The following is a 15,720-nucleotide window of genomic DNA, read 5'->3' as shown; positions in this document are numbered from 1 at the left end:
TTGCAAATTCGCACAAAACTGGCGCTCTACAGAACACTAATCCTCCCGGTGGCCCTTTACGGACACGAATCATGGACGCTAAAGGAAGCTGATCGGCGAGTGCTTGGGGTTTTTGAGCGTAAAATTCTGCGATCTATACTTGGTGGCAAAATGGAAAATGGAGTGTGGCGCAGACGCATGAATCACGAGCTGTACCAAGTATACAAATATGCTGATATAGTGAAGGTAGTGCAATGTGGCAGGCTGCGGTGGGCTGGACACGTGGCCAGAATGCCCGATGAAAGAGTAGCCAAAACTATTTTCAGCAGAGAACCAGGAAGAGGCCGTAGACTCCGAGGCAGACCCCGCACCCGGTGGGTGTGTGCTGTCGAAGACGATGCACGTTCAGCTGGTGTTCGTGGGGATTGGAGAACGGCAGCCCAGGACCGACGGTACTGGAGGACTATAATTCGTTCGGCGCAGGATCGGTAACGGACCGTTGCCACTAAAGTAAAGTAAGTAAGTGTCCGGCCATAGGCGACTTCCCCCTATGGTTGTGTACCGAATTTTGAGGTGTCAGGTCTCAGCTAACAGATTCCCTTCGAGCCTGAGGAAGACAACCAAACGTGCCGGTGCGAGATATTCTGGCGAGCAGGGATCTTCAGTACATGACTCTGGTTTATAACTTTCTAAAGAAAATTGACGTAAGAATTTAATACGCTTTTGTATAATTCGCAGACCAAACGCCCCAACGATTTCCACGTAACAATGCCACCCCAATGAAGGCACATTAATTCTGACCCGTACCCACAAACGAAGTAACTGGAACGCTGAACAGCGTTTATCTACTGGACCCTCTCCATTGCTAATAGTAGAAAACAATAACGAGCTTTGAAACCATGAAACCTATCCCTCCTTGTCCTCCAGCTTTGGAATATACGTAACTAAGCCATGCTAACCCCAGTAAATCGGGTGCAACGATCGTACCCTCTAACATAGTATATAAGAAGTGTTGAACATGTTATAAAAACTAGACATAAAAAAATTGGCTCCTTAAAGCTACCGTATACGAGCCTTACAAATAAATGACATGATAAAAAAAAATTATATGATTATATAATTATTTTTTAGTTATTTTCAAATTGTACTCAGGGTAGAGGACGGACAGTGAGTAAGGGGGGAAGAGACCAGCCCCTGTCTCCGATCCAATGTACTTAGATCACTGGTGGAAGCTTCTGACGCGTTGTCTGTCGTAATGATTTATTTGCATGGATAAGGAGATGTATCCTTCGATCTTTCGGTTTGGTTTTCTTAGCGTGTCCTGCGGCTTGTTTTGCGATGGTGAGGCTTACCAGAAAGTCGGAAAGTAGTGTTCAAGGTCGGTGTGGGCTAACAAGGTTAGATTGTAGGGGAGCAAGTTGGATATAATCTTCCTAGATTGATTATAGGTAGGATCAAGTGTGCAGACAAGTTCGGTATTTGTGCTACAGGTTATTTCAATACTATATAGTACCCTGGAGTCTAGTATTGCTTTTGCTACTTTCACTCTCGTTTGCCTGCTGATGTTCGTTCTGCGCCCCGATATCGCTCTGAAGATATTTATGGTGATTTTGCGATGCTTCACCTGCGCAAAATGTTGTTGAAACGATAACTTCCTGTTCAATAAAACGACCGGAACCCGCATCGTTTTTGATGCTTAATTGACAGGTCGTTTAGAAGGCTCTGTCGTGAACTGGTTTGGTGGTTACTAAAGCAGTAGTGCAGTAGTGTGCTTTTATCTGGAGCAAACAGGAATCCGGATGTCGTCGTCCATTTTTCCACAGCTCTGACCGCTTGTTGTGTTCCCGGAAGAGAACTATCATTGTTTTGCTGCTGCCAATCAAACTCCGAATTAATTCACCTAGCGGTGTGACCTGGCCTTTCTACTGCAACATATTGTATTTGTAATGGCCTTATAGTCACTTTAACAGCTTATGTCATTCGTGACTTCTGCGGGGCTGGTATTTGAACACGGGTCTTCGGCGTGAGAGACGTGACTGCTAACCATTACGCCGGGACTGACCCCACTGCAACAATAGTTATTTTTTAATTTCTCAGGAACATCTATAATTAAGTTGACTATGTTTTCAAATATCAGTTCTTTATTCTTCAAAATCCTTATTTAACGGTAAAATTCACAAGTCCGTACTGCGTGCAATAATTATATTTTCTTTCCAAGGGTACGTAAATATTTATAAGCGTCATTTAATTTACTTTATCAACACCTTATTTAGTTTTATAATATATACGTAATTTAAGATAATTTTTGCTTGACTTGAATGAATATATTGTGCTTTACAGCTGTACCTGGATTAATCCAGATTATTTTCTCTAATGCCAATGTATATGACCAAAGAGAACAGCAACATTGCAGTTGTCACTCTTTCTCTTTCTCACTCACAGCATTCGCAATGTCGCACTTTTTGTGCCAGTCGCATTTTTAGACTGCGGTGTCCAGTAAGGTGCAAAATGCGGGATACATAGAAAATTAGAAATTAACCCTCTAACGAGCCTACTGACGGTCTTAACTTTTGGGCTTTAGAACTACACAAGAAGCTAGTTTTGAATTGACAATATGAAAAATTGTTCATCACAGATTTCTTGCTATTTTGATATTAATATCACAGCATTCTAACAATGTACCTGGGCTTGATGGATCAGCCTTTGAGGGCGTACTTCCGGTTCGCGGATGGAAGTGGGAGCTAAATAGGAGTCAAAGTCTTTTTATTTTTGACGTAGGACTACGTCTTACGGCAAGTTTTAAGATAGGGTGTTATTCCAAAAATCGAAAAATGCGAGCGTCACGAAAAATGAAAGGTTTTGAGCGCTGATAGCTCAGCGGTTTTCCGATCGATTTTCAATATTCTTACACCAGTCGATCGGAAAATCTTCTAAGAATTGACCCAAATGAAGAAAAGTATGGATTCTTGATGTTGAACTATTGAAAAATTGAAAATAATAAACCTATGTTTTACCAGAATTCTCGCTTCGTGATTGGTTGGAAGATTCTTTACGATAATCTAAACCTATACCAATTTGATATCTGTGCTTGGGAAGTAAGCCAAAACAAGTGACAAAGTTCCCTTATTTCACCAAGATTTCTTAACACCGCGGTTCAACCTAGACCATTTTGATGTCTTTGCTTGGGAAGTACGCCAGAGAGAGTAACAAAGCCCCCTCGTGCCAACAGATTTCTTACGAACGCGATTAAACCTAGTCCAATTTGATGTCTGTGTTAGGGAAGTGTGCCAGGAAAACTGACACAAGTTCGTTTTCCCAACAGATCGCAAATTCTTTACTGCGAGGCGATTAAACCTCGACGAACTTGATATCTGTGTTGGAAAAATGTGCTACAGCTGTAGTGTTCGGTTATAATACGACTCTGTAGTCTGTATGAATACGCATGCTTGCCGTTTCATTAGAAGTGTACTGTAGTGGAAAGATGTGCTGTTGATAAAATAGGATTGAATTGGTAAAATCCCTTCAACGTGGGAAACCATGGATAACAAAAACAATCTTTAATTTCAGTAAGGCAGCAGGAAAGCAATAGTTTGTGTTCTTGATTTTGTTAAATTGTTTTCAAATGCACAATCTTTTGAGAATTAAACGTATGCAATGTTACTACTTTGATAAATGTTACATACAACGCATGTAGCATGTATATATGTTACATATAGCATGTATACATGAAGAATCGAATGATTACAAGCATGAATACATGCCACTATCACTACAAAGAGACTTACGTAATCCTGCGTCACCTATATATGCGGTCGTGTCTTATACACAACCGCTCTGATTTTTTTTCCTTTCTTTTAGTTTGACTCTGATTCTGTTTAGTCTCTTATGTGGGCGGTGTTTATACGATTCTATATCCATACAAGTTGACTTCAGTAATTCTTGGGATCTAGAGTTGAAGAATACTGTTTCGCACGTCGACCAGACCACCAGTTTTTTTTTAATTTATGGGTCATTCCATGCCAAGTGACCGAGAAAAAGTTCAAACGTGTAATCGACCTTCACGGATTTGAATCAAATTTTGCCAGATTGTTCGTTTTCGGCCAGGAAGTAAAAATCCAAAATTTGGTGCTGATCAGACATTTCCTCGATTAATGGCAGCACCTCCATTTATAAGGAAAATACCCGTTTTTGTCAAAACCTCCTCCGGGAGTACTAGGTTTAGAAAGACACTATTTTCACATTTTTAAAGGAAATCACCCAAGGAATTCAAAAAAGATATTATTTTTGAGCACCAGTGCTGCCAAATATTTCTAAACTCAATTTGAAAATTAAATTTACATTTTTCTCTCAATGAAGACAATTTTATCTCAAAAATTTTAACTTCATCGTGTTCCGCAGATTTTTTTACATAAGAATTACTCATCGCCCCAAAGTATTCTCTGCCGATCCCGAGATACAGCGTTTTAAAGCAAGCAGTTCCCCATTTTCAATCTAAAACTAAGAGCAAAATAATTTTTTTTTGAAGCAGTAATTCTCTACGCCAGCGGTTCCCAAAAGGGGGTTCGCCAAAAGTTTTAGGGGGTTCGTGAAAAATTTGGCAGTAATGGCGGCGATTCGATTGGATGTGTGAGATGAGAGATGCCAAACCAGTGCAAGTAAGATACGAATCAGTTTGCAGCCATTGTTGCATTCACCAGCGGAATTTCAGATAAAACATTAGGGATGATCGATAAGCGGAGACATACGGAAGTCAGCATTGAGAGGGCGCTAGCCAGAGTGGCCAAAATAGCAGCCCGTCAACGATGTGGAACTGGAGAAAAATTCGCGTAAACTCTGAGGCGTCATCGTTAGCTAAAATAGAAGCAGAAATAATAAGTATGTCCAGAAAAGCATGATGGTATTATCGGTACAAATGTGCACCAGCTGATCAGAGTGTAAGCAGGGCATCTTACTGATACAGCAGCATGTTGCTTTGTACCACTTTCAAAATGATCGGCAAGGTATTAATTGGACTCACAAGAAATTTTACGCTACTCTCTGGTGGCAGCTAGTTAGATTCCATGCTCCGATCATGGGTGGATCATATCACGACGCTCCGTATTATGTTGGAGAAAATCGAAGGATTCCAGGACTTCCATGGCCTGTTTATTGATATCAAAAAGTAAATCTTGAAAGCACTGTAATTGTAACTATCAATAGTAAGTCGAATTGTAGATTACCCTGAAACCTTTTGACAATGCAACAATGATAGGACTCTGATTTGGCCGACGAGATACTGTTCCAACTGCGATCTGGTATAAAGAACCAGCTTGACTGCGCTGATAGCTCGAAGGCAGCATATTTCATAGTCAACGTTGCTAAATCGACACCAATAAACCCTCCAATTTCGCAGTAGCTGAACAACCAGTTGAGGGAGGGAAGTTTACCAAGACTATAAACAGATGGACCAGTGGTGCCTTTGTGAGTTTTCGAAATGTTTGGCGCTCAAATCAAAGCCTCTATCACTGATGTCACTAGCGCCAAATACAAACGGGAATGCGGGAGCATAGATGAAAGTAGATCGAGCATTTCTTGAAAAGAGGAGTGAACGAAATTGATTGAGTTCTCTTGTGACAGCTCACTCGATGAAGAATTTGTATGAGATGTAACCCAACGTGCAAGATGGCTTGATCAAATCGAAAGTGACTTTCGACGGCGAGACTAGGCGACCTCTGGATGGTCACCTAGTCACCTGGGTCACTCATAGGAAATTAGTGACCCAGAATCGAGTCGAATGAAGACGATTGTTTCAAATATCACGAGCCACCTCGCAAAGTAGTTTTACATTGCGAAGAGAATCACTGCTTAAAAAAAGTTATTTTGCTTATAATTTTACATAAAAAATGGGGTATTGCTTGATTTAAAACGCTATATCTCGGGATCGACAAAGAATACCTTGGGGAAATGAGTGATTCTTATGTAAAAAAACTGCGAAACACGATGAAGTTGAAATTCTTGAGTTAAAATTGCCTTCATTGAGAGAAAAACACAGAACAGAAGTGGAAGTCCGAACGATTCGGCGATCAAAACTGGTAACAGAGTCTTTTTTGTTTTTATTTTTCCTTGGGAAGGTTTTTGCATAGAAGTGAATAACAGCAATATAAGCTGAACGCTCGCTGCCAATCGCATAGCAGCGTTCCCATGCTTTCGTGTGCATTCGTATGCGTTCGTGTGTTTTCGTGGAAAAAAGTGACTCGCTACCGCCAGGTTCGCTAGTATCTATAGACAGTAGCATGTACGTGTTTGGATTTCTACTTCCACTTCTGTTCTGTGAGAAAAATGTAAATTTAGTTTTCAAATAGAGTTTAAAAATACTTGGCAGCACTGGTGCTAAAAATAATATCTATTTCGAATTCCTTGGGTGATTTCCTTTGAAAATCTGAAAATCGTGTCTTTCTAAACTTAATATTGCCTGAGATATAAGCAAAAGAAAAAAATACATAAAAATGGGATATCGCTTGCTTTAAAACGCTGTATCTTGGGATTGGCAAAGAATACCTCGGGGCGATAAGTGATTCTTATGTAAAAAAAACTGCAAAATACAAAGGTGGAATTTTTGAGATCAAATTGTCTTCATTGAGAAAAAATAAAAATTAAGTTTTCAAATTAAGTTTAAAAATATTTGGCAGCACTGGTGCTTAAGAATATTTTTGGCGAATTCCTTGGGTAATTTCCTTTAAAAATGTGAAAATAGTATCTTTCTAAACCTAATACTTCCGGAGATATAAGCAAAAGAAAATAAGAGGTTTTGACAAAAACGGGTATTTTCCTTAAAAATGGAAGTGCTGCCATTAATCGAGGAAATGTCCGATCGGCACCAAATTTTAGATTTTTACTTCCTGGCCGAAAACGAGCAATCTGGCAAAATTTGGTTCAAATTCGTTAAGGTCGATTACACAGGGCTCGGACACTTCGCGTGGAGTGACCCATTTGACATATGTCCCTCTGGGTCTGTTTTCCATTTTCGGTTTTCCAAGTGATTCCTATACCTTTATACTATATTTTCATATAGTAGAAAGGCAAGAAAGTCATCGACATAGGCTATAGCGTCGATGGTTTTTAGTAGGTTGCAGAAAACGGTGTCCATTGTGACGAGGAAGAGAAAGACTGCTAGAACAAAGCCTCGAAGAACTCCAGATTCCTCCTTCAGTATTCTCGATCGTGTGTTGCCAACGGTGACCTGGACCGATCTATCGGTGAAAGCTTCGAATAAAATAACGCATGTTGCCAGACAGTCTCCATGTTATCAGTTGCACAATTGATTTTGGCATCCACACCCGATTGTACGCCTTCGCGAGGTGTATTGAGAAAAAATTCGTATGCAGATTAGCCGCCTTCGCCTAGCCCAGAATGCAGCGAAGTATGTACTTTTACCATGTCCTGATCTAATTCCATGTTGACGGTGGTCAAGGAGGTTTCCGATCTTTAAAAAGTGTGTCAGTCTTCAGTTAACTATCTTTTCCATGGATTTGCAGATGCAGTTTGTCAGTGAGGTGTGTCGGTATCCAGCGAGTTCCGTGTTGCTGTTGTTCGGTTTGGTTGTTCGGAGTGATATTACAAGGCTGTGCTTCCAACCTTCCGGAAGTTTTCTTACAGTCCATTCGCGGTTGATTAATTGTAGTAAGCATTCTTTGCCAATCGGGGAAAGTTTTTAGCATCGGATATCCCACCTCGTCGCTTTCTGCATAGTTTCCCTTGGGTTCTTTAATTTTGCCGTGAGAACGTGCAGAAAGAATATGTGCGATGTAAACAGAAATGTCAAATTAATACGAACACGGATTATGCCTTTCGCCATTATGGCTCGTAAAAATCTGGATACCTCATTGTGACTATGGGCCCTATTCTCACAGTCACCTCACTCTCACCCGTCCTTTTCTCACAGTCACCATCACCCTGGGGGGGGGGGGGGGTGTGCCGCCTACGGCCGTCTCGCCCTGAATCATCTAAGAAACGTTTGTTATTGACACGGTAAATACGTCTCGCACGTTTTAGCCATTCGTTATTCAGCCTTATGTATGCGCTACTTATAGCGTTTTTGTTTTTGATTAGGTTCGCTCTAGTTCCAATCGAACGGCTGTCAAAACGTTTGTTATTTCACTCAGGTTGAACTTAGTTTCGCTCTGGGTTAACCTTTTTAGACGGTGGGTTCGCTCTGGGTATTTTTACAGCTTCAACCCCGCCATGAGCAATAAACTGACAACCTGAAAACGTTTGTTTATTCAGCGGTCGAGTTGAAACTAACCTATAGGTTAAAAAACAAAAACGGTAGAACATTACGGGTTACGGGTCGATTTGTCAAACTGCGCGTATCGTTCATAAATTTTGGGTTCGAGTTAGCATGAACTCAGGTTAATTTATAAATTCCTTATTTGATCATCTAAAAGCTAATTGAGCGGATCTTGAACAAATAAACATGCAAATGTAAACGCATCTGTTACTGATTATACTTACCTTCTTCATCGTCCTCACTATCGCTCACTGTCTTGATTTTCTTAATTTTTCTCCTGTCATGAGAATCTAACTCTTCATCATCTTGCTGTAATAACCAAAAACTATTTATATAAAGCTTGGTTATTCAAGCAGTAAACTTTACCTCACTTACTTCAGCTTCAGAATCTAGAAAATCAGCCATTTTCTTAAAGTAGTAAACTAAAATGGCTCAGTTAATACATAACGTATAAAATGCACCTATTACATTAAGAATTTAGAATGAAATGAATTAAAACAATTTTGTAAACATCAAAAACCTCGAAAACACTTGTGGCGACTTGACAACAGCAAAAGCAACGCGAAGGAAAGGTGCTAGCATTGGGAGATAGAGTATCGGTATTGAAAAGATCGATATTAAATTTACTTTCGGTTCAATATCGGTTCCAATTGAACACGCTCAAAATAATCGGCCGGCACGTCAAGTTTACGTGAAAATGGTGAAAACTAGAGTGACTATATACAGAGTGGCGCCAAGTCATCCCAAATGTATGCAATGCGGTTTATCCTAGGTTTTTCTTTCTCTTTCCTGCATACGCTTTGGATTCGCAATGACGGCACCGCACGAGCTCTTTTCCACTTACAGAACTGCCCGTAGCTGAATGCGTGAAAATTATTTCCGACATATTTCTGTCTTTTGCACTCTTTAACAAATCGCTATTCTGCTTCACGCATACTCGAAACTAATGTAGGTGTCTCCGCTGCGGCGCCGTCATAGCGAATAGGTTGTCTGCTCGATTGGAATGACACTGACAGATAATTATCATTCCAATTTTGACATTGTCGCCACTCTGTATATAGTCACTCTAGTGAAAACCACCCCATAGGCCAAAGTAAATTGATACATACCAGGTATATGACAATGCGAGCTGTCATATACACTTTGCACTAACACATCTACACTAGTTCTGAGATTTCGAGCATTTTGTATGGAAAAATAGTTATTATCAATAGGACACCGCCTCTAGTTTCTGATAATAAATAACAGAAGTTGGCGCAAGTGTTTCATCATGCGCCATGCGTGAGAGTATGCTTGAAACTATCAATGTTTCCCTGTTGAATACAACAGATGTCGTTACTTCGTAGCGCATAGTGTGCATTTCCGTAAAATCTGAATTTTGCGCGACAATAAATTTACTGAAATCAACACCCTTACTCTCTCATGCATCTCAGTTTCTTTTGTGTTTATCGCTAATCGCAATATAACGTTTGACACCTGAACCAATAAATAGTTGGTAAACATTGTTTTTATTTATTGCGTTCATGTTGCGAAATTTAATTTTTTCGAATTGAAATGTCGCAAACATACTTTTCATAAAGCCCTATAAATGTATCTTTATAGGGCTTTAGCTTTTTAGGGCTCTCGGATGACTGGTAGTAAGATGCTATGGAGAGGTATAGGAAATGTTTGTTTTTTATCAAAATTAGACAGAAACCAAGAAAATTAAGTATAACAGAATAACTGTACCACAAATAAAATATGATTAGTGATTGTTTTTCAGTTAGGTAAACATAAATAAGTGAGAAATTTTGATTTTACTACCACTAGAAAAGCGCCATCTCTTGAAAAGGAACGGTTCGTATGGTGTCCTATTGCAAAGAAAATTGTACCATCCAAAGTGCGATATCGCTCATAAAAGTGCTATTTTGCATTAAATCGTTTCGGTATCTTCGGCATACTTTTTCGTTATCTTCCAAGCAATAAGTGCGCCGAAGATACCGAAACGATTTAATGCAAAATAGCACTTTTATGAGCGATATCGCACTTTGGATGGTACAATTTTCCTTGCAATTGACAATAATTTTTTAAAAAAATCGTTGGATACGCAAGATTTGTCTTTTTTTTCTTACAGCTTTTATGTTTATGCTTAGAACATTATTTCTAGTATGTATTTTCATGAATACAATGAAGTACAACATTCCAAATTGCAAGCGGAAATTTTTTCGTCAAAGCGGTATCAAGATATCTCAAAGAAATGTCCTTATATCGCTTTCCTACAAGTAGTAAAACAAAAAAGAAATTCTTTAAAATGCTCGGACATGATTGTTCAATAAGCAGCATGAGCAACATTGTAATCCGCCCGCGATATTTTTCGTCTGATTTCTGGTAAGCTTTTAAAGTGTTAATTATCATCTAAGACTGTTTTGTAGCAATCTAAGATTGCTTTTTATGGTTTTCTACGTAGTGTTGAGACAAGAGCATATATATCAAACAACGTGAGCGGGCAAATTTATGATAAAAAGGTATCATCTTGGAATAGTGACTTCAACTTAAGGATTTTCAAGCAGTAGCACAAGCATCTATTCGAATAAAACTATTTTTTAAAAGAAGACATCAGAGGCAGATATTCAAGAGCATCATGCAAGCAAAATGTTGGACGGAACGTGTTTTAATTTAAGCAACCGTATACCGTATTGATCGTGAAGTATTAGAAACATTAATTCATTTTTCAATTGTACATCGAAATAGTTAGTCACCCATGTTCTCAAATTTTTTACGCATAATTAAAGAAGGCTACAAGTGCAAATGACTTAAAAATATATTCCTTACATTTCATTGTAAATGTTCAAATATTTCTCTGGAATAATATAGCTGCATTCATTAATTACAATTAATTTAGTTTTAATTTTCATGCAAGTTCCACCATATTTCAGAACTATTTCTTCTTCTTTCTACACACACTAATGCAACCCTCGATGGTCACATACCTGGTATATATCAATTTACTTTGCCCATAGGCAGGCAACCATGTTTTCGCTGCCAACATCTCGTGTGCGCGAAAATGAGATAGCATGTCAGCACTGCGTTTCATTCAACTGCCAGCAGTCTAATTTGGGCCCGCTGTCAAATTTTGAGCACACACGCTTAAAAAATTTGACCCACTTTCACAAAAAGTGCAACAGCTCAAAACATGCGTACTTTTTACACACCATTTTGAGTAACTCTTACTCCTTTTATGACTTCAACGTAGAAGCTCAATAATGAGCAATATTTACTCAAAAATGAGTGCCATTTCACCCAAAACTGAGTAATACCACAGATAACAGACATCCAAGCTAGAACAAAAAGCTTCGTAAACCGTGTGTAAAATGACTCTAGCGACATCTAACTGCTTATTGCCACTTGCATTCTCTTAAGTGATTGAAGCGCCCGCTTGCGATACCTGCAGCTGGTGTTGGGCAGAGCTGCCAGATATCCCGCTTTTTTCAGCTTACCACATATTGTACACATATATTATAAATACGGCATGGTTAAAAGATATGTTTATATTAGAAATCAATATAATTCCAAATAGATGAAACAGAATGCACAAAATCATTGTTTCCGTGATTCGGCGTTAAAATTCGATAAAGAATAATTCTTTTAAAAAATATCTGGCAGCTCTGCAAAGTGTTGCTGATATTTTGAGGTTTGTTCATGACAAAAAAGGAAGGAAATATTTTTTCCTTTTGTTTATCTTCCCGTTTAAGATTTCGTGCAAGTGCGAGCAGGCTCTTCCGCGAAACTAAAAAAGGATGTTCAATTCTTTTCGCACTCACACGAAATCTCATTGTGGATTGGCAATGCGTGCGTGATGTCAAAAGTAAAATATTTCCTTCTGTTTTTTTTCTCGCTAAAAAGCTAAACATCGATGATTCGCGGTTTTGCTGATATTGTTCAGGCGTGAGAAAAAAAGAGGGAAGTATATTTTTGATTTTTTCGTTACTCACACGTTGACAGTTCGTTACGAGGTTTCCTGTAAGTGCGAGCAGCCACGAAATCTCTTTTACTGCTTTCAACGCGAATTCGTGACTACAAAAGTGAATGAAATTTTCAAGCCTGTTCGCACTTACACGAAAACCCATGCCGAATTGTCAAAACTTGTGGGAAAACAATAGCAAAAATACTTCCTTCTCTTTTTTTCTTACAAAAACCAAACAAATATCAGCAACTTCGTAGTCTCGAATATGTATACAAGAGATCGTGTAGGGTGTAGCCACAGAGAACAGACATCCAAGCGAAAGGTCCCCACTTGGATAAAACTTATGTCAAATTAGTTGGGAAACTATAGTGATGATGTCGCTGAAGGCGCAAAAAATTCTACACTAAACTCACAACAGCTAGCTTCTGGCACTAGCATAACGCTTATTGTCCATATATACTAGCGCCAGAGGAGCCAAAGGTTGTCAGTGTGCAAATCAAAAGAATCATTTAGTTGGGAAACTATAGTGGTGGTGACGCTAGCATATTAGGCGATTTTAATTTAATATTTTATCCAAGAATTACCGAAAAATTTGTTCCTGAATGGATGTCTGTTCTCTGTGGTGTAGCATCGTAGTCGCGAATGTGTACCTTATGGGGTTTCCTGTATGAGCGAGCGGGTGTCGATTTCTTTTAATATACACTAGGGCCCCCAGCTATATAGGATTTTGTGTTAGTGTGAGCAAGCTTCAAATTGCTTTTGCTCATGTCTTCGAATGAACATTTTAGGTGATCGCAGTGCCACCATACTGTTTATTGCCACTTGCGAAAAACCGTTGCAAGTTTTTACACACGGTCCAAGCCTAGCTTGGATGTCTGTTATCTGTGGTAATACTTACACAAATTACGAGTAAATTTAAATCAGTTATGAGGTCGGCCTAAACTACTCAGAATTGAGAAATTGCCACTACTCATATTTTTGGGCTGTTCCACTTTTTGTCAAAGTGAGTCGGTTTTTACTCATTTTCGAGTTGAAACTCACTCATTGCTGAGTTAATCTTATTCATTCGTGAGTTAAATTTTTTAAGCGTGCAGGACATGCTGTCGCTGACGTTCACTGCAGCGCGTTATAGAGATGTCAATGGGGTGGTGAAAACATAAAGGTAAATATTGTCCGTTTCTTTGATAACAAAACACGCTGCTCACTTTTGATAGCTTGAATTCGTCGCAGAAAGAATCCACTTGGCTCAGGGTGGCGAATATATTTTCATAAACCGAATTTTTGTTTCAAACCAAAAAACTGCTTTTGAAATTGGCAGAATCGATGATGACTAATTTCCCAGTAAACCATTTGGTTTGTATATCTCGATTGCAACTGAGATATACGAAATCATATCAGAACGAAAAAGTTATATTTCACGCCATATAAGAACATATATGTACCAAAGTGGAGGCGATATACGTGCGAAAGCTTTGACAATTATTTGTAATTCTATTTTGCGTAGTTTTTATAACACGCAACTAAATACTGCTGAATATATGATTGAGATATAATCAAATATTGCAATCGTCTATACTGCTTTATAATTCACAGTCATGAATTGTATATGAAGGCACGCACGACTGCAAAACAACTTATTGTTCACTTCGATTCGACATACTCTAATCATTATGCAATTCCAATGTGAAATTGACATGAAAACGATTTAATGTGAACTATCTATTACGATTTTGTGTTATCTGGGTTCACCTTCATACAGAGTCGTATTATAACCGAACACTACAGTTGTAGCACATTTTTCCAACACAGATATCAAATTCGCCGAGGTTTAATCGTCTCGCAGTAAAGAATTTGCGATCTCTTGGGACAATGAACTTGTGTCATTTTTTCTGGCACACTTCCCTAACACAGACATCAAGTTGGACTAGGTTTAATCGCGTTCGTAAGAAATCTGTTGGCACGAGGGGGCTCTGTCACTCTTTCTGGCGTACTTTCCAAGCAAGGACATCAAAATGGTCTAGGTTTAACCGCGGTGTTAAGAAATCTTGTTAAAATGAGGAACCTTGGTCACTTGGTTTGGCTTACTTCCCAAGCACAGATATCAAATTGGTATAGGTTTAGATCATCGTATAGAATCTTCCAACCAATCACGAAGCGAGAATTCTGGTAAAACAGGTTCATTATTTTCAATTTTTCATTAGTTCAACATCAAGAATCCATACTTTTCTTCGTTTGGGTCAATTCTTAGAAGATTTTCCGATCGATTGGTGTAAGAATATTGAAAATCGATCGGAAAACTGCTGAGCTATTGGCGCTCAAAACCTTTCATTTTTCGTGACGCTCGCATTTTTCGATTTTGACGTAGGACTACGTCTTACGGCAAGTTTTGAGATAGGGTGTCATTCCAAAAAATCGAAAAATGCGAGCGTCACGAAAAATGAAAGGTTTTGAGCGCTAATAGCTCAGCGGTTTTCCGATCGATTTTCAATATTCTTACACCAATCGATCGGAAAATCTTCTAAGAATTGACCCAAATCAAGAAAAGTATGGATTCTTGATGTTGAACTATTGAAAAATTGAAAATAGTGAACCTAAGTTTTACCAGAATTCTCGCTTTGTGATTGGTTGGAAGATTCTTTACGATTATCTAAACCTATACCAATTTGATATCTGTGCTTGGGAAATAAGCCAAAACAAGTGACAAAGTTTCCTCATTTCAACAAGATTTCTTAACAGCGCGGTTAAACCTAGACCATTTTGATGTCCTTGCTTGGGAAGTATGTCAGAAAGAGTGACAAAGCTCCCTCGTACCAACAAATTTCTTACGAACGCGATTAAACCTAGTCCAATTTGATGTCAGTGTTAGGGAAGTGTGCCAGAAAAAATGACACAAGTTCGTTGTCCCAACAGATCGCAAATTCTTTACTGCGAGACGATTAAACCTCGGCGAACTTGATATCTGTGTTGGAAAAATGTGCTACAGCTGTAGTGTTCGGTTATAATATGACTCTGTATGAATACGCATGCTTGCCGTTTCATTAGAAGTGTAGTGAAAAGATGTGCTGTTGATAAAATAGGATTCAATTGGTAAAATCCCTTCAACGTGGGAAACCATGGATAATAAAAACAATCTTTAATTTCAGTAAGGTAGCAGGAAAGCAATAGTTTGTGTTCTTGATTTTGTTAAATTGTTTTCAAATGCACAATCTTTTGAGAATTGAACGTATGCAATGTTACTACTTTGATAAATGTTACATACAACGCATGTAGCATGTATGTATATATGTTGCATATAGCATGTATACATGAAGAATCGAATGATTACAAGCATGAATACATGCTGCTATCACTACAAAGCCACTTACGTAGTCCTGCGTCACCTATATATGCGGTCGTGTCTTGTACACAACCCCTCTGATTTTTTGGAATGACACCCTATCTCAAAACTTGCCGTAAGACGTAGTCCTACGTCAAAACGCCGTTATGAATAACCTGAGATGAATAACACGTGATACACTCATAATTGTGAATG

The 15,720-nt window shown here is 38.8% G+C and overlaps 1 protein-coding gene across 2 annotated transcripts in view; it reads right to left on the bottom strand.

The window, feature by feature from the left end:
* The window catches only part of LOC128732916 (transcription elongation factor SPT6), a 298,517-nt gene extending 289,730 nt beyond the window's left edge, over nt 1–8,787 (bottom strand). The window contains exons 1-2 of one of the 2 annotated variants that reach the window (XM_053826368.1): nt 8,621–8,787; nt 8,470–8,554 (exon numbers count right to left, since the gene is read on the bottom strand). In XM_053826368.1, the coding sequence (XP_053682343.1) occupies nt 8,470–8,554; nt 8,621–8,650 (115 nt within the window). In that variant the 5' untranslated portion in view covers nt 8,651–8,787. Of the gene's footprint in view, nt 1–8,469; nt 8,555–8,611 lie in introns of both variants that reach the window. The other variant, XM_053826367.1, reaches the window with a different exon arrangement.
* Nucleotides 8,788–15,720: the final 6,933 nt, after the last annotated feature.

This window comes from Sabethes cyaneus, chromosome 1 (assembly GCF_943734655.1).
Source record: "Sabethes cyaneus chromosome 1, idSabCyanKW18_F2, whole genome shotgun sequence".
Taxonomy (NCBI): domain Eukaryota; kingdom Metazoa; phylum Arthropoda; class Insecta; order Diptera; family Culicidae; genus Sabethes; species Sabethes cyaneus.
This window is presented reverse-complemented; position numbering and strand designations above follow the sequence as displayed.